Here is a 19,493-nt window from a genome sequence, read left to right as displayed (position 1 = left end):
AGCAGTGATAGTAAAATATTTTCTGCTCTGGGTACATAGCACTAGGAAACTGCAGTCAGCCATCCAGTGTGTACAAAAAAAATATCTGTACGTTTCTCACAAATTGATGACTTTTTCCCACCCCAGAAGGGCAGTGAACTTATGGAGAGGGAAAATGTCACATTTAATATGGTTCAAGGAGAATTCAGGAGAGCTCTTTTGTGCTTAGGCTGGTGTCTAGACCGACAGACATGTTGTCAATAAACATTCTCTACTTTAGCCTACACAATGTACACACAGATCATCTTGTGAGCTTTTAGTGGCCCACCAATAACAACAGATTGATTGGTATGGTAGCTAAACAGTTGGCAAATATTAGTTAATATTTAAACTAGGAACAGATAGACCATATTAACCAGACAGGTTAATGTGATTGAGATTTAGAGGGGTGAGACGAAGTCTGAAAAAGTTCAAAACTGAAGTAATTTCCTTTTACTTGTTTACAGTAATCCTGTCCAGTGACCCATTTCACAAAATCTTCTGTGAAACTCAGGACCAGTGTAGGTTTTATTCAACCGGAAAGTCTAGTCTTCTCTTAATCCAATATGGATACACTTGACAAAATGCAGCTGTTTTGACGTTTTGCAAGAAGCTTTATGATGTCAAGAAAAGTGTTCAAGTTAGCTAATATTCACAGCATTAAAATAGCAAGAGCACAGGCACATTTTTTTTTTTACGAATACTGTAAAAATCAGTTTAAGGTAGGGTTATATTTCTAATGTCCACTCTGTTTCATAAATCCAGGAGATGGGCATATAAGATGTGCATTCTAAATTCCATGCAATGCAAGCTGTAAAACTTGATTTTGTTTCATAGGAGAAGGAATAAATATTAGAACAAGAATGCTAAACTCCTCCTTCGCCTATCAAGGAAATGTTGAATTGGACAGAGAAGGGTTTCTGTAGACAAGCAACAGTTGCCCTGAGGAATACATGTCTGGTGCATTTCTACACTTTCCTCCTCCCAATTCAGCCTGCTACAATAATTGGTCAGCCAGATGTTAAAGTCTACAATCCACTCACAAGTCATAATTCTAAATGATAAAGCTCAACATATGTAACTTTTAAAAAATCATACTATTTTTTTGTAGATGGAGTCCACCATTATTATCTATATATTTCAAAAAAGAGCATGGAAACTGAGAGGCTGTGAGTTATGCCATATTACCCAATTTCTGACATGTCTAAGAGTAATGGGAAGAGTGAAAGATGCCAAGAATATTTGGTTGCTACTATCTAGTCTCCTACCACGCTGGAGTCCAAAATCATTGTTGCCATACCCCCAGCAGTCTACACAGCATAGCTAATAGCAGAGGTGGGTTCCTACCAGTTCGCACCTATTCGGTAGAACCGGTTCGTCAAATCTACCGAACCAGTTAGAAGAGGTTCCACCAGTGGACCTGGAAAGCAGGCCACACCTACAGAAGAGGTTCCAAAAATTTTTGAAACCCACCACTGGTCCTTGGATATGATTATTCTACACTATCATGCTCATATTTATAAAATTCAGTGCCTCTGTGAAAGGTAAGGATGACTACTGCGTTTGTGGTGCAATCAGAACATTGCGTGTGTTGAAGTTGTTTTAACGCAAACCAAAGATGCCTTTTAAAAAACAAGTTTACATCATATTCTTATGCATGCCAGTGCGGTGTGTGAGGTAATTTAAGGTAGTTCTGACAAGTGTCATCGGCATCTTCATATCCGGTCACATGGGCAGCAAGCCACTCCTACAAAGGAGGCCACACCCACAGAGTAGGTTCGAACAATTTTTGAAACCCACCACTGGCTAATAGTGAGAGACACTGAGAGGTACACTTTGGTAAGCTCCAAAAAAGCAACATTTTATGTAGCAGTGTTTCATGGTAGATGAGCTCTCATATCTAAATTTGACTTTAGATAATAGAAGCAGTTTACACACGCGCACACAAAAATAATTTAACAGTGGATTTACACTCATCTCCCCCCCCCCCACTTTATATATGTATATATGTCTAATTTGGAGGTGGATCTAGGAGGTATCTTTAAGGTCAGTTATGAAGCTACAGCCATGGCGTTCAGAATTAGTTTGCTCTATTCCTCTTTCCGGTTGTATTTGCCATCTTTCATCTTTTTCTTTTCCCTCTCTTCTCTTTCCCCTTTGTTCCCCTCAGAGGAATGATGGGCATCTGAAGTTATCTTTTAATAATAGAATAACAGAGTTGGAAGGCATCTTGCAGTTTTCTAGCCCTTGCTCAAGCAGGAAATTCTTATACCATTTCAGACAAATGGTTATCCAATAAAAGACTTTGCTGCTTTTACGCCATCCTTTCATTGCATTACATTCTGCTAACTTGGCTATAATTATGAAATTTAAAATCCTGTATCTCTGATTTACATTCCGCTTTTAAAGGCCGTAGAAGATACTTTTCTGGAAGGAAGGCTTAAAGGACTCTGTATAGATGTTGCAAATACCTATATTCTCTCAAATATACAATCTTTTTGTGTGCATTCTGCACAAAGTCATTTTCACTAGACCCCTCTCTTATTTCATAAAGCCTTAAGGTAAACTTCAACGTCACTTACAGTCTCTCATAAGTAATTCCATATTTTTCTCTCTTTCTGTATGTTTATCTTATATGGACTATATGTATACTGCCAAAATCCAAATTTAATATTTTTATCTAACATCTTCTGACCATCATCCCAAAGGTGAATTGTTACATTACGGTTTAATGATCTTGGCAAAGTTTGCATAGATTTTATTGGAAGTTAAGATTTTATAACAATTGGATCCAAATGACAAACAGGATGCAAAATCCAGAACTGAGCTCAGCTGCCATTAAGAAGCTGGTTTCAGTGAGAGCTTTAATAAAACGGATCACTTAATGTTTAAGTTGGCCAAACCAGTTATTTTCAGTATAGGAACATTTTAATATTTTCTCTATTCAAATTATGTCTTGTGAGTCTTCTTTACAAGCTATACGAACTAAGAATATAAAGGTACTTTATGCTTTATAAAATTCGTACCACGTTTTTCGGTATTCTAAAAAACCCAGTATCTCTGATGCAACACTTGACATCTGATACAATTAAATACTGCAGCAAATGAACATTGATTTGTCTGAAATACATAGTGATCTGTATAATATAAAAAGGAACACTGAAATTCAAATTTTTAAAAAAAGTATTAAATATTAAAAAACCAATTACTGAGCAAGCCAGCTAGGGTGATCTATATTAATTTGGGTCAGCTTTCTGTATATTTTTTTTGTGATGTATGTGGCACTTGCTAAATATTTACATTTCAGTCAGTATTTGGAATGTGTATGGGGTATATTTCGACAGGAGGTTCCTTAGGGATATACTGTATGTGATCAAAGCAACATCAGGAATGAGCAGTGAGAAGAATGAATGTGTGCATTATTTCAGCTGAATAACTTACCCTTAATAGTTTCCTCAACAACTTCCACTACACGATCTATCTGTTGAACCTGAAACGCAATAGATTAATAAATCAAGCTGTGAATATTCAGATGACCTTTGAAAGACCCTTTTTCAAATACATTTTTGAATGTATTTAATCCACATAAAAAGGAGCCCTTCCACTTTTTGCAATATGCTTTCTACTCACAGGTTTCTGCTTGCAAGACAGATTGAAAAGGGAATCAAATAAACGTCAATGCCTAGGTTTTACTGCACTCATATTGTGCTTTTAAAATATAAAAGCCACCTTACAACAAAGTTTAGCACCAATTTCATGCCGGCAAAAAGAATTACTCAATGCAGTAAGAACCAATTATAAAGGAAAGGCCTTTCCCCCCCCCAGAAAAACAGCTTACATAAATCTACAAAGTACAGAATTTATATAATTATTAATGGTGGCCAATAAGCTATACTATTAGCAAGAACTGACAGCATCCGCCGAGCAAGAGAAAATGGTAGAAAATCTGGAAGACATTCAAATTCTGCACTCCAGTCTCTTTCTACAAAGCCTGATAAGCAATTTTACAGCTCAGTCACTTAAAATGTCTACAGAGAAAAAGCTGCATATATAATGCCTGGAAGTTCAGGGTTACAAGGACCAGCAACATTCACTAAGAATCTCAATGAAAATATCCTCTTCAAGCCATGGAATTAAGCAACATCTTATTCACATGCTATGACAGACCCAGTGGTGAGATTTAAACTTTTTTACTACTGGTTATGTGGGCACGGCTTGGTGGGCATGGCAGGGGAAGGATACTGTAAAATCTTCATTCCCTCCCCACTCCGGGGGAAGGTTACTGCAAAATCCCCATTTCCTCCCGATCAGCTAGGACTTGGGAGGCAGAAAATAGATGAGGCAGGGCCAATCAGAGGTGGTATTTGCCAGTTCTCCAAACTACTCAAAATTTCTGCTACTGGTTCTCCACAACTGGTCAGAACCTGCTGAATACCACCTCTTGCCTCGTGACCCGTCAAAACCGCGCTCGACTAAGCCGCACCCGATTAAACCGCGTCACTGATGTCATCAACAGGGCGACAACAGCCAGCGCGGAGAAAGAAGGGCGCTTTAAATAGCGCTTTGAAAGCAAGCCAATTCAACTTAAGGGTTAGGTTTAGGGTTAGGTTTAGGGTTAGGTTTAGGGTTAGGTTAAGAGTTAGGGTTAGGTTAAGGGTTAGGATTAGGTTTAAGGTTAGGTTAAGGGTTAGGTTTAGGATTAGGTTAAGGGTTAGGTTTAGGGTTAGGTTTAGGATTAGGTTTAGGGGGGTTAAGTTTAGGTTTAGGGGTTAATTTTAGGTTTAGGGTTTACAGTGTGCTTCTGTCTCCGCACTGTTGTCGCCCTTTTGATGACATCAGCGACGCGGTTTAGTCGGACACGGTTTTGTGGTGGAACCCTCTTGCCTGACCATAAATAATCCAATGGAGAACATCCTTATACATACATACAATCAGTGTTCCTGTATGAGATTGGTTAATATAAACTGAAATTTAAAAAAAGATGTAGGAATGTCAAAAAACTTCACATTGCTTTTTTAAACCAATGTAATGCTGTGGGTACAACTATTCAATTGTGTGAAATAGCCAAAGTGTCTTTTACTGTCTGAAAAGGTTACTAAGGTCTGTATTGAACCACAAAAGAGGGGTGGGGTGGGGAGCTTCCCCGTTCAACCGTGTTCCAACTCTAGTGGGCGAGCTCATCTGTTTCTTAGCTGAGCGACCCAGCATTGCCCAAAGACATTTCCGTGGTCATGTGGCCAGCATGACTGCACACCAAGGCACACAGAATGCTGTTACCTTCCCATCAAAGGGGTATCTATTTATCTACTGGAGTTTGCATGCTTTCGGGATAAGGTAAGAATGGGAACTCACCCCGTCATATTATACTTATGGGGTTTCGAACTGCCAAACTTACAGTCGCCAAGCTCAGCATCTTAACCGCTAGGAGGCTACCGATAGATAAACGTGTTGTTTGGATTCGCATATTGTTGAATCCAATTTGTATCAGTGAATACTTTAAAAAAACAGGTTTAACATGAAGCAGAAATCTTAGTCATAGCTGGAAGTAGCATGTGTTGTGTTTAATGAAATTAGCAAATGCTTTTGGGAATTCCAGTTTCAGACAGCCAGAATAGATAACCATGTTCTGTTAAAAGAGCCACAGTGGCTTGGTCTGCATATAAAATGAACTCAGAATACTTGCATTTTACACTATTTTTTTTAAAAAGCACATTATGACGTAGTATTAGATGAAACATAACAACTTACTTTTTTATGTAATGGGCTGTAATTCTAAGCCGTCAGGCTTACCTTTACTGTGGTTTTAGGGATAATTGTCCTCCCTGCACTTGTTATGCCCAACATATGATCTATATCTCTTTATGAGCTCAATATTTTAACCCTATATTAAATGATTCCAATGCACCCATTCCAAGTTTTGCTTCAATATGTCAGGAGGCTTCCCTGTGACATTCAGATCAGGAAACTGGTATCGGAACACCTTCCAAACTAGCATGTAAAGCCTTTACTTAAAGTGGGAGATATCTTATTGATTACCTGTTTATGTCAATGTCTGGATGAACTGCCTTTTCAGTGCGACCATTTTAAAAGAAAGGGCATATTAATCCAATATAATTTTGGGGGGAAAAGATTCTATAGGTTTGAGACCTCCTGCATATAAATACAGTAAACAAAACACCAGAGCTTTTTTTGCAAGTGCATTATCTCTTCTTTCTCCTAATATGGGATGTGTTCAAGGAATGTTCAAATTCCCAAACTGTCAAATAACGGTTGTCCTTGTTCTAGAAAAGCTTCCTGCTGTCAATTTAAGCTGAGAGACTTCAGTTTCTTATTGTGATAAATATTTTATTGATTTTCACATTCCATTTTACAGTCACTTATATACTGGATATTTACTATAAAAAAAGAATTAAAATAAAATAAAAAGAAAACACAACTCATCATCCTTCACAACCGCACCTGACACTTCCATCCTCCATACACCCCATCTTCCCCCTCCAACTTTCCTTTCCTCCCTCTAACACTCCCCTCCTACTTCCCTTTCCCCTCAAACCTTCCTTTCTCCCCTTCCTCCTAACATACACCCTCCTTACATTCCCCTTACTCCTTCCTTACTCCTCCCTCTTCTTTCCCTCTACCTCTCCCCTTGGTGTATTCCTTTATTCAACTATTATTTATTAATATGATAAAAAAGAAAAAAAATAAACCAAGGAAGAAAATTATAAAGAAAGAAAAGGAAAAAAAAAAAAGGAAAAAACAACCGTATACAAGTGCATTCTTCTTCTTATTGAAACTATATTAACACCCACCCACCCACCCCTCATAAATCCCCATCCCTAATCCCCCCGACTTCCCAGGGCCCACACCTGGCACTGCCCTCTGTCAAACCCCTTCTAAAGTATCTTATGATCGTATGAATTAAAAATAAAAGTAATATATAAAAAAGAATAGAAAATACAAATTATAAAAAGGAAAAGAAAAGAAAGGAAAAAAAAGAGAGAGAGAGAAAAAAACTCTTTGTATTAATCTCAGCCCCCCATCTATATTTATGTTTAAATAGTGTAAGTCATCCTATATGTATTTTATTCTCGTCTCTTGCTTCTTTGTTATTTACCCCAACCTCCTGTAAATTCTCCAGTTCCTCTTATATTCAGATAAACATTTATACAAATTTATGTAGACATCAATATACAATCTAACTCAAAATGATCTCCCAAACTTTCTCTTCTAGTAAGATTTAAGCAGCATGGATCATTCCACATATTCAAATATTACTTTACAGAAGAATAGTCTCATCAAACTTTCCCTTCTAATAGAGTTTAAACAGCGTAGATCATTCCGCTTGCATTTTACCCTCGTCCCTTGCTTCTCTAATATTTACCACTATTTCCCATAGTCCCTCCAAATAATCTTTCTTAACCTTATTTTCAAACAGTAATTCACACAAGAGTCAAAATTTATACAAATTTGTGCAAACATCAATTTACAATCTAGCTCAAGATAATCTCACCGAACTTTCCCTTCTAGTAAAATTTAAGCAGCGTGGATCAAATATTACTTTACACAAAAATCAGTTTGCATTCTATCTTAAAATGATCCCATCCAGCTTTCCCTTCTAATAAGATCCAAACAACGCAAATCATTCCGCATGCATTCCGCCCTCATCCCTTGCTTCTCCGATATTTACCACTATCAAATTTATACAGACATTAGTTTACAATCTAGCTCAAAATAATTTCACCAAGCTTTCCCTTCTAATAAAAAGTTAAATAGCATGGATCATTCCACATATTCAAATAATGCTTTCAACAAGAATCAGTTTACCTTCTATTTTGAAATAATCTCATCAAACTTTCCCCTCTAACAGGATTTAAACAGCGTAAATCATTCTGCATGCATTTTACAAGTATACGTTCAACATCACCCCACCAATATCCGATTCCGCTTTTTCTACCAGAGAGAGGTCGCAAACCCCCATTCAATCCACAACTTTGACGGATATTTTAAAATGTCTAAATCCTCGATCTCCGCTTTTCTGCTTCTCCGAGGGAGGGAGAGCTACCTCCTCCATCTTGCAGCCACGTGGTTTGCTGCTTGCCTTCTCCTTCGGCTTGTCTTTCCTCTTTTCCAAGTGAATCAGGAAGTCCCGCCTTCAAAGTCTTGTAATAGAAATCTTGAGCCTCCGAAACAGAGTTGAGACGAAATCTTTGATTCTCAAATGTGACCATAATACCGGCTGGGGCCTCCCATTTATATTGAATCTGATGATTTCTAAGCTCTTTAGTTAAGAAAGTATAGTCTCTTCTTGCTTTTAATATCTGGGATGGGATTTCTTTGAAGACAATCAAATCCTGGCCATCAACTCGCAGACTTTTATTATAAAACTTTTGCATAATCGCATTTCTGGATTCTTTTGTGGAGAAATATATAATTATGTCCCTCGGAAGCTGTCGCTGTTCCGCTACCAACGAATTCTGGCGATAGATTTTCCGAATCTGCCAATCAAAATTAAGTCCCGGGCTTCCCACCGCATGGCTGAAGGCTTTAACAAAGGTCTGTTTCAGATTCTCTCGCTCCTTTTCGCAGAATCCTCTGACTCTTATTGCAAATGCCTTCTTGTTAAAATTTATCATAACGAGCTGTTCTTGAGTGTCTCTAATTTTTTGTTGTAATGTTTGGATATTAGTAGTCAAATTAGAATTAGCCTCCTCCAAGCTTTCCAATTTATTCTCCATTTCAGCAGTATAATCTGACAGGGCAGACACGGCTACAAACGTATTCGCCTTCATTTGGGCAATTTTAGACTTTAAATTACCATATAGCTCCAATACAAATTCTTTAATTTCTTGTTTAAAATCATTAAACATTTGAAAGAAAAATTCCTGTGTTAAGAATTCTCCAGTAGAGGGCGTAGGAGACAAGGGCTGCGATTCCATAGTAGATTCTTTAAATTCATTCGTAGATTCTTTAGGCACATTCATAGAGAGACGCTTCGATTTTGACCTGGGTGCCATTATAAATAAACAAATAAACTGCGCTCTCGCTCCCCTCTGTTTCCAAAAAAAAATTATTTTGTTAAGGAGCGGTCTGCAGGAAGGTAAAGCTGCCTAAGTACATCCCCTATCAGTCACCAACGGAGAGAAATCGCCATTTTGAAGTCCGTTTAAACAAAGAAGCCTCTAGGACAAATGGAGCTGGTGTTTACGATAGTAATAAAAGCATAAATCTCACAGGGGTGGGACCCGCCCGTATTGATCCTAGCTTCAAACAACTTTGCTTTGTCCTGGGGGGGGGGGTCGCCTGTCTGGGGCTGCAAAAAAAAGCAGCTGAGAAGAACTGGCTGGAGATAAAGGCTCTGCTTACGCTGGATCTAATCTCTGCCCACAGCCAAAAAAAAAGAAAAAGGCTGTGAATTACGAATAGACCCTAACCACAGAGCTACTCCCTGCCCCTTTATAGCCAAAAAGGAGTGATATCTATGATCTTATTTAGATATACAGACCAGATCTCTGAGAGAGCTCCGTTGAGCCCTCTTCGGCGACAGGCTCCGCCCCCCCCCCGGAAGTCCTCGAGAGACTTCAGTTTCTTGACTGGTGTGGTGCAAATGGAGAGCATTAGGCAGTTCCATCAGTAATAAATATTACATTGAAGAATATACTACTGTAATGCGCTTTACATGGGGCTGCCCTTGAAAAGTGTTCGAAGACTTCAGCTAGTCCAGAATGTAGCCGCGCGAGCGATTGTGGGTGCACCTAGGTACACCCACGTTACACCTATCCTCCGCGAGCTGCACTGGCTGCCCATTGGTCTCCGGACTCGCTTCAAGGTGCTAGTTGTTACTTATAAAGCCCTACATGGCATCGGACCTGGGTACCTGAGAGACCGCCTCCTGCCAATTACCTCCCAAAGACCAATTTGATTGCACAGGCTTGGCCTTCTCTGGGTTCCATCTGCCAGCCAATGCTGGCTGGCGACCCCCCGGGGGAGAGCCTTCTTTGTTGCTGCTCCAGCCCTCTGGAACGAGCTCCCCGTGGAGATCCGGACCCTTACTACCCCCCCGGCCTTCCGTAAAGCTACTAAGTCCTGGCTGTTCCGGCAGGCTGGGGGCTGTTAAAGCACCCAGCCCCGTCTTAATTGTGACTGTTCTGGATTTTAAAATTGTTTGTATTGTCTTATTTATTCCCTCCCCTGTTTATTGTGAGCCGCCCGGAGTCCTTCCGGAGTGGGCGGCATACAAAACCAATAAACCTAACCTAACCTAACCTATATAATTCTGTTCTCTACAATTCATCATTTTTCCAGGTTTATGGTATAATATGGGATATTGTAAAATCTTATACAGATGTTCAGAAACAACGTTTTGAGATTAGACTAGCAAAACCTTTAGCCAAAATAACATTTTAGATTCTAAAAACACATCAGGATCAAGTTCTGAGAGAATTTCAACGCAAACCATAATATTCTCACCCCAATAATGCTCAGGCCTTGCAGATAGTCTTGTCGGGGCTGGGCTTGTGGAACACATCCAGCTAGGACAACTTTCTTTTTTCCTTCTTGTGCTTTCCTAAAATGAACAAATAATCTGTCAGTGGCAGAACACATTCGTTTAATTAACATTCACTAACTTTGCATCACTTCTGTCACAGTATGAAAAGATTGGAAAAACCAAGAACGCTGCCTAATTGTGTCATTCTGCCAGCAAACAGATTCTTAATTGCACTTCTATCCTACACACGTCCTTCAAATCTTCCCTGAAGGGTTGGAGGATTCTCCAGAGTTGATTTGGGATACAGGTGAGGATTGGCGTGAGGGGAGTGACAATAACAGCACAGACTGTTGCACTTGTAAAAGTCCGTTTGCATAATATTAAATCCAAGTCAAAACTTCATCTGGTGTGATATGAATTTCCACATATAAAATTATTCATATGCATCCCACAGGGGGGTGGGGAAATAACTTTTTACTGCTTTATTTTCTGGCTGTCGTGAAGATGAAGAAAACAACCTAACACATTCATCTCTTTATGAATTGCTCCATAATCCTTAAAGCATTTGATTCCAGGTATTGATATCAGGCCGCTTTACAGCTCACTAGATCCTCCTTTCTGAAGATAAGACCATTTGCTCTCCTCTAAACGATCCAGCACGTTAACAATTATTCAGGATTCTGTAAGGTAATTAGTTCCTTCAACACTTTGGAATGCAAGTCAATTGGTCCTAGGTATTTAAACTTATTCAAGGTAAAGATGTCCTCTCTGACTTAGATTTTTATCAGTTTCAAGCTTTTAGACTTTAAGAACCCCCAAAATGCAATGTGCATCCCTCTTGCATGAGCCCCCAGCATGTACAGCCCCCTGCACATGCGCACATCCCATGCATGCGCACACAACCCCTGCACATTTCCCACCCACCCCATGCATCTGTGTGTGACCCCCACCACCACGCGCCCTACCCGATGAGGCTTTACTCATTTGCATTGCCCAGTTTCTGGTGTGCCCCTGGGTCAGAAGACAGACTGATGTCTTGGATAAAGACACTGACAAATCACTTCCATTAATTGCCAATAAAACTATATAAACATGTTCAGAATATCATCAGAGGTTGGATTCAACCAGATTTTAACTTTATCGCTACTTGGGTGATTTAAGATTGTAGGACTTTTTAAATCATATACCGAACACTCATTGGTAGCTCTATGTTGCATGAAAATATATAATTCTTTCTTCTGAAAAAACTGGAAATATGGCAATTGGATGCATATTAAAAATGCAAACTTTTCAATTAAATTGCTATAAAATGTGACAAAAGATAATAGAATTTAGAATAAACTACATTAATACAAATTCTCTACATAGACCTCTGTACATGGGAAGCAAAATTTAATTATATATTTTTTCTCACATTCTCATTCAAGATTAATTTCTTTTTAATACCATCTAATGGTTCTGTTCTTTATAATAAAAGTTCTAATGTTATTTGTTTATTTTATGATAAAAAAAAACAATACTGTACAGGAATGTTACAAATGCCTTTAACCTTCAAAATCTTTTAATGCTGGTGGAAAGGTGCGGGGAGGGGAGAGAAGTCTTAACAGAATTTCAGTAGCATAAATGAATACATTTCTACTTTCAGAACCTTCCTACACTGTAGTTAAATAAATTTCAGCATAATAAATTTCAGCATTTGATTTTAAATCTAATTGGCTCTTAATTTATACAATAATTTATATGCTTCTGACTGCTACTTCAACTTAAATCTGATTTGCACAATCTCACTGCAGTGAAGTTTAATTAGAACAACTATCTTCTGAGATTTTTGGAAAAGGTATCTGTATAATAGTTATTTTAAAAAAGAAACCTCTACAATATATTAATGGTTAGCTATAATCTTCCCTTGTAAGGCCACTATAATAGAATAAACAATCTGGTCAATGTGGGTGAACATTTCCCCTCAAAACCCAGTAAGGTAAAGGAGGAATGTAAGGAGCGGGCGCGGGCGCGCACAGGCGCAGGTGGGCCCTTCGCCGTTCCCGGAAGTTACTTACTTCCGGGTTCGTCGACCAACCGGTTCGCAGGGACCACCGCGAACTGGTTGAAATCCACCCCTGACTACAACCCAGAAAAGGACAGCTCGGCGGTGTGCATCCAGCTGCTCTTTTGGGTTTCAGCACGCGCATGTGCACTGTCCAGCTGCTCTCTTCTGGGTTCTGTTGCATGCATGCACACTGTCCAGCTGGACTTCACGCATACACGTGACAGAACCTAGAAGTGAGCAGTTGGACGGTGCACATGCGCGCAATGGAATCTGGAAGAGCAGCTCGCGACAGCATGTGTGCCCATAGAGGGCTCTGCGTGCCAACTTTGGCACGCGTGTCATAGGTTCGCCATCCCGGGTATAGGTCTTGCCGTGAATCATCTCTGTGAACCAGTATGTTATTTACTACTAGAGATTTAAGGACAAGACTGCAGATTGCATTCCCTAAAGGTAAGAGATGGAGTAGTAGTCTGGGCCATTATTTCTTCTAAGATTTTCTTTTTCCTGCCTTGGGGGAGATTGAAAAGAAGCAACCCTTAATGATAATTCCATAAAAAGCTATGTCCAAAAATACTCAAAGAACTGGATAGTAACTTCACAAGAAAAGAATGTCGAAGAATAAAATTGGGACTAATAACATGGTTTGCCAGATGTTCCTTTTATCAAACCTGTGTACACCACAGTCACTTTTTTTAAAAGTTAGGTAGTTAAAGTTTCCTTTAAACTTTAAAACAGCACACAGTAAAAACAGTCTAGGTTTCACATTTAAAGGTCTAGAGAGGCATAATGGAGCTGACTGACTGCTCCTTTCAGCTGGGTTTTTACATCAAGTAATTTCTATGTTTGCGATGTAGCATACTGCACGAACCTAACCACAGAGGTTTGTGTTGTATAAACTCTAGCAAGTGTGGTTTATTCAAGAAGCTGTAGTTCAGCAAATCCACGGTATAAATACAATGCCTCAAGCAAAGGAATCTTCAGGCAGAGGAAAATCCAGCTTGATGAACAGAAAATTATATGTACAGGGAGCAGTAGGTTGTGATTCACAAAGGACAGGAGCCTTCTATCATAAAATACTTGTTGACTGGTACAAGTTTAGAATTAATAAATAGAATGTTATTTTCAAGAATGGCAACTCTGATTGCAGCAGAAGACAATCTGATAGCACTACAGCAAATATCTCTCATTTGGTATCTTCTACAAGTTTTAGATCAATGTTTTTAAGATCTGTGGACCTCAACTCGCAGAATTCCCCAGTCAACAAGAGAAGTGCACGCATCTTCAAAGTTGCCAAGTTTGAGAAATACTCTTTTAGATTTCAACTACTAGATTTCCAAGTTCCTAAGAATAATACTGCCTGAGAATAATGGGAATTGAAGACCAACAATCTAGTATTGTTGTAATATAATATACTCATTTAATTGCATGAGATAATCCATATTTTCTTGGTGATAGTTATATAGTTCTTTTTCACCGTAACATTCAGTGTTACTTCAACTATGTTTAGTACTGGTTACTATGTCCTTTTAAAACAATTATGTATTTTAATATTAAAAACAGCTCAACTTCCTCCAAGAACACAATTTTTCTGATCATGCTTTTAAACTGAAAATTCAAAATAAAGGAAGTTACGTATTCAAAACACCTGCAAACACTACTATCCTTGATCACAAATGCGTCCCAAAATTCTGTTGCTAAGTAAAACAGATGTTAAGTGAATTTTGCCCCATTTTACGATCTTTCTTGTCACATCTCAGTTGTTAAGTGAATCACTGCAGTTGTGAAATTAGTAGCCTCGTTGTTAAGTGAATCTGTCTTCCCCATTGACTTTGCTTGTCAGAAGGTCACAAAAGGGGATCAGGTGACGATGGGACACTGCAGCCATCATAAATATGAGTCCGTTGCCAAGCAGCTGAATTTTGATCGTGTGACCATGGGGATGCTGTAACAGTCACAAGTGTGAAAAATGGTTGTATGTCACTTTGTTCAGTGCCATTGTAACTTTGAACAGTCACTAAATGAACTTACCTGTAGAATAATTAAGATGCCAGAGAAACTGACATAAATTCTTTTCCAAATGAAATACTAGTGGAAATGAATTCTAATACTTAACAAGCTCAACCCTATAATGATATTCCCACGTGTTCAAATTTCTTTTCATTTCTTTAATGGCTTTCTTGTACTTCTAGCATGACTTCAGAGTAGAATTTTGCTCATTTTTATGCTGACTGACTAAACTGATGTTTTTCAATTTATTATTGATCTAGAAACATCTAATATCTGTTTTAGCTGATTCAGATTTCTGCAGGAGAAAAGCTGAAAAACTGAGAACAAGCATTATTACTTAAACCACAAGGGAAGCTGACTTGAAGCAGAGAACCTTCCATATTTGGTGTGTGTGTGTGTGTATGTGTGTATGTGTGTATGTGTGTGTGTGTGTGTGTATCTCCATCCATCCATCCATCCATCCATCCATCCAGTGGGTACAATAAATGTGTAACAAGGTTGTCAAACTCAAGGCCCGTGGGCTGGAGTAGTTAGATTTCGCCCGCGGGGCTGCCCTGGAAACAGCAAAGGACCAGTTCGCGGTGCCTCTTCCAGCCAAAATGGGCTCCCAAGTTCATTCGGCTATGGCGACCTCCTGCAATCCTCTGCCAGTGAAAACCGAGCTCGTGAGGCCCTTCCAAGCTCAGTTTTTGCTGGCAGAGGGTTGCAGGAGGAAATCGCAGCCAAAAATGGAGCTTGGGAGTCCATTTTGACTGGGAGGGTGCTCAGGCCGCCACAGGTGTTCCCGACATGAATGATGTCGAGCTGGCCACTCCAGCCACGCTCACCCCAGCCCCCCAAATTCAAACACAACCATCAATGAAATTGAGTTTGACACCCCGAATGTATAATGTAGCAAAAACAACTGCACACACACACACAAATCTCATTAGATTTAATTCTCCAGTTTCATCAGCCTTTGCCTATCAAAATTATCTGCTACTGAAAGTGATTGTGGTCCAAACAGAGAAACCTGAGGCAGAAAGCAAGCGCATCTAATTTAAGGAACCAGAGACGAGAACAAAAGAATCAGGAGAGCAGTCACGTTCCAGAGAACACATCTAAACAGAACAAGTCTCGTGTAATCCTATTTAATCTAATCCATGAGTATAATCTTATTTCTACTCCTGAGGTGCTAAACCTAGAGCATCCATGAGGTTCATAAATATTAAGGTAATGATTTGATAACTAACAGGCTGTAATACTGAAATGATGATTCTCTCTCTTTCTCTCGCTCTCTCTCTCTTATGCTTCCATGCTGTAGTTGATGATTGATTGCCTGACTTTGCCTAGTACGTGTATGTATATAGTCCTTGTAGATAAACCACTATTTGAAAGACAAACCTTTGTTTACTTATATTTTGCTCCTGGGTTGTCTCAAAATTGTCACACTCTGCGCACTCTGACAATAAAGTTTAGATAAGCAAGGACTGGCCTGAAGATAACTTAAAATCACCCATGTGATTCAACCAGGTAAGTAATGGAATATAAGTGGATCAGGAGGGCAGAATCTGTTTCATAACGATAATGGCTCCATTTCTCCCCTCTTACTCTTGCTTGCCTGTGAAACCGTGTAATGAGACACTGTGGATAATGGATATTGAGCACGCCTCACCTATTCTCAAGTCAGGTTTTTATTTCACGTAAGATTCTCCTTTTAATGCAAGTTAAGCAACACTTGAAGTGGAAGAACTGGATAAAAATGAGAATAGCTTACAGGCTTTTCTATTCATATGACATCTCAACACACGGTTTGCACATGGAGCGCGAAGCAGGACTGACAGAAAGAGAGGTCTTGAATTCTAGGCCACATTTTTGGGCGGTGAGGGAAAGTGATTTCCATGTTGTAAATGTTTATTTCTTATGTCTTGTTTCTTCATTAATTCTACATTCTGGAGCCTTTTTCTCATTACTGCTCCATTTCCCCCCACCCCTTTCACTAACTAATTCAGTTCTGGCTGTTTGCCATCGTCTTATATTGCTGGCTTATTTCTTCCCTCTTTCCTTGTTTATATCAAGCATTTTCCATAGGTACATCTGCCTAATTTCATTTACTCACCCATATCTACCATTTGCTATTGATGTCCCCCACCCCAACCCCCGGCCCCAAAGCTTTTTCTGCTGCTTCTGCAAGCCTGATGCAGGCAACGCCAATCCTTTAGAACAAAAACTGGGAGAAGAGAGAGAATTCTACTTTATTCCTCATAGCCTGAATAACACCCTGGAAAGCAACGGCAGCTGCATGTGTATTCTCTTTCATCTACTCGCTCACTCTCACTCACACACACTCTCCTCCTGTCCTTTAAAAGCAAGAAGAGAGGGCACACAGCTGCCACAGTATTGTATTTCCCCATCTAGTAACAGTACAATCTTGGCTGCCAGTTCCAGTGAGTACACACACACACACACACACACACACACACACACAAACACACACACAGACACACATGGAAAAGAGAGAATAGAAAAGAAGGGAAAGAAAAGGAGGTATCAGAGAGGCCACTGAAATAAGCCTGAAAAAAGGCAGCCAAAAGGGGAGAGGGAGGCCCATTCATGTTTTTTTTAATAATCCCAATAAGAGAGGTGGAAATTAATTCAGAAGTAGGTATTTTAAAAAGAAAGCATGTTTCTAATCTTAAAGCAGTGGCAAATCCTCCAATGGTCCTTCCTTGGCCTCTGTAATCCAGACGTGAAAAGAGACACCAGTAAGAAGGTTTTTTTTCTGGGAAGCAGAGGTGGGTTCCTACCAGTTCGCACCAATTCGGTAAAACCGGTTCGTCAAATCTACCGAACCGGTTAGAAGAGGTTCCACCAGTGGACCCGCAAAGCAGGCCACACCTACAGAAGAGGTTCCAAATTTTTTTGAAACCCACCACTGGTCCTTGGATATGATTATTCTACACTTTCATGTTCATATTTATAAAACTCAGTGCCTCTGTGAAAGGTAAGGATGACTACTGCGTTTGTGGTGCAATCAGAACATTGCGTGTGTTGAAGTTGTTTTAACGCAAACCAAAGATGCCTTTTAAAAAACAAGTTTATATCATATTCTTATGCATGCCAGTGCTGTGTGTCAGGTAATTTAAGGTGGTTCTGACAAGTGTCGTCGGCATCTTCATATCCGGTCACATGGGTGGCAAGCCACTCCCATCCGGTCACATGGGCGGCAAGCCACTCCCATCTGGTCACATGGGAGGCAAGCCACTCCCACAAAGGAGGCCACACCCACAAAGTAGGTTCGAACAATTTTTGAAACCCATCAGTGCTGGGAAGGAAAGGTTTCTTATCTGAGAAAAGGCTGGAGCAAAGAGATTGTGGATGCAAGAAAAGTTTTTGGGGGGATCCCTTGTCATCTTTGTAGTCCTTCTTATCAATTGCTGGATAGGCCTCAGGCAAACACAGCAAAACTCCATAAACCCAACCCAATGATGTAAAGCTGTGACGTTTATAGAATTCACATCTATTGTCTTGCTGTTAATCAATCCATTAATTAATATTATTTATTGACCGAATACTGCTGACCAGAAAACATACCTATGATTAAACTGACGATTCAATTACATTCTTAAAATAGGCTATTACCAAAAAGGAAATGAAAAGGAAATAGCGATTTGTCCCTTAAACAGGATTTTCTTTCACAACCATTCCTGCTAACACTTATTTCCATCAGCTAAACATAAAACATTTTTTTTCTGATTTTATTGGCTTACAGTCTGATACGATTTGATTACACGAATTCACACTAAGATTCCTCACCTCAGGTGTCAACTGTCATTTTCAACCCTCTCTATTTTATTGGCCCCCTTCACTCAATCCAATTTAAGACTATTCTAGTATGAATGACTTAAGAGCTCAAATTATTTCAAATGCAGTTGCCCATTATATAGCAAGTTAGATTCAAATATGCTGAATGTGCTAAACAGTTTCTATAATGTAGCACAATCTGGGTAAAGAGAATGCCACTTAGGACACAGAATGGAGAATTTTCTTCTGCAAATCAAGGGATCCTTAAACAGTACATTTCAGCAGAGTAACACTGCCCCCTACTGACACCAATAAAGCAGACATGTAATTTAATTTAAAAAAAATCCAGCATATTAATTTCATTTTTAAAAAAAGTATTTTATATCATGAGCCTAATGTAAGAAATCATATTGCACAGAATTCATTCCAGCCAATAGTGTTATAAATACAAATAACTGATCACATTTTTTCTTAAAAATTGATGCTAATTCTTGCTTGCTCGAAATCAAATAAGCTAATGAACTATTAACAGTTGTTGGCCAAACAGACATTGATGGTGCCAATTACAAGTAAATTCCAAGCCCACTGGATGATAATGAGGGATCAATAAAGGAAGTCAAATCAGATCTTCTGAAAGGACAACTCCAACAGATACATTTTGGAATGGAACAGCTTCGTGTAATTAATATCCTGCTGTAGAATTCACAAATTCTACAGCAGGGGTGTCTGTTGTTTTAAATTGTTTTGTCGTTATGTGCTTTTTATATTTCTTGTAAGCCGCCCGGAGTCCTTTGGGATTGGGCGGCATATAAAAACTCCAAATAAATAAAATAAATAAATAAATGTGATAATGTTAATGTTTGAAATATTCCCAAATATTTCCACTTGTGGCTTGCTTCTCTGAAGTGTACAGAATGGTGTTAAGGTGAGATACATGAATGCCAATTTAACATAAATATCATTCATTCAAAATATAATTTAATTTGTTCAATTGCTTAGTCTTTTTCCTACAAGTTATTTTCAGATTCTTCTTTCTAATAAAACTTCTTTCAGAGAAATTCTTATTGTAATCAAATACTACTAACTTTATATTATGATCTGTTGAATTCATTGGGTTTATTTTTTAGGTAGCTTGTTGTCTTTGTAAAACCT

At 39.0% G+C, this 19,493-nt stretch overlaps 1 protein-coding gene across 6 annotated transcripts in view; it reads right to left on the bottom strand.

Annotated features, from left to right (window-relative positions):
* The window catches only part of LOC116512390 (threonylcarbamoyladenosine tRNA methylthiotransferase-like), a 342,750-nt gene that overhangs the window by 230,539 nt on the left and 92,718 nt on the right, over nt 1-19,493 (bottom strand). For all 6 annotated transcript variants that reach the window (XR_004255878.1, XR_004255879.1, XM_032222856.1 and 3 more), the window contains 2 exons: nt 10,486-10,582; nt 3,460-3,508 (listed from right to left, as the gene is read on the bottom strand). Coding sequence is in view for 4 of the 6 variants with exons in the window: in XM_032222856.1 (XP_032078747.1) it covers nt 3,460-3,508; nt 10,486-10,582 (146 nt within the window). In the remaining 2 variants the exon portion in view is untranslated. The remainder of the gene's footprint in view (nt 1-3,459; nt 3,509-10,485; nt 10,583-19,493) is intronic.

Source organism: Thamnophis elegans, chromosome 8 (genome assembly GCF_009769535.1).
Source record: "Thamnophis elegans isolate rThaEle1 chromosome 8, rThaEle1.pri, whole genome shotgun sequence".
Classification (NCBI taxonomy): Eukaryota; Metazoa; Chordata; class Lepidosauria; order Squamata; family Colubridae; genus Thamnophis; species Thamnophis elegans.
The sequence above is the reverse complement of the archived record's forward strand: the minus strand, read 5'-3'. Positions and strand labels throughout refer to the sequence as shown.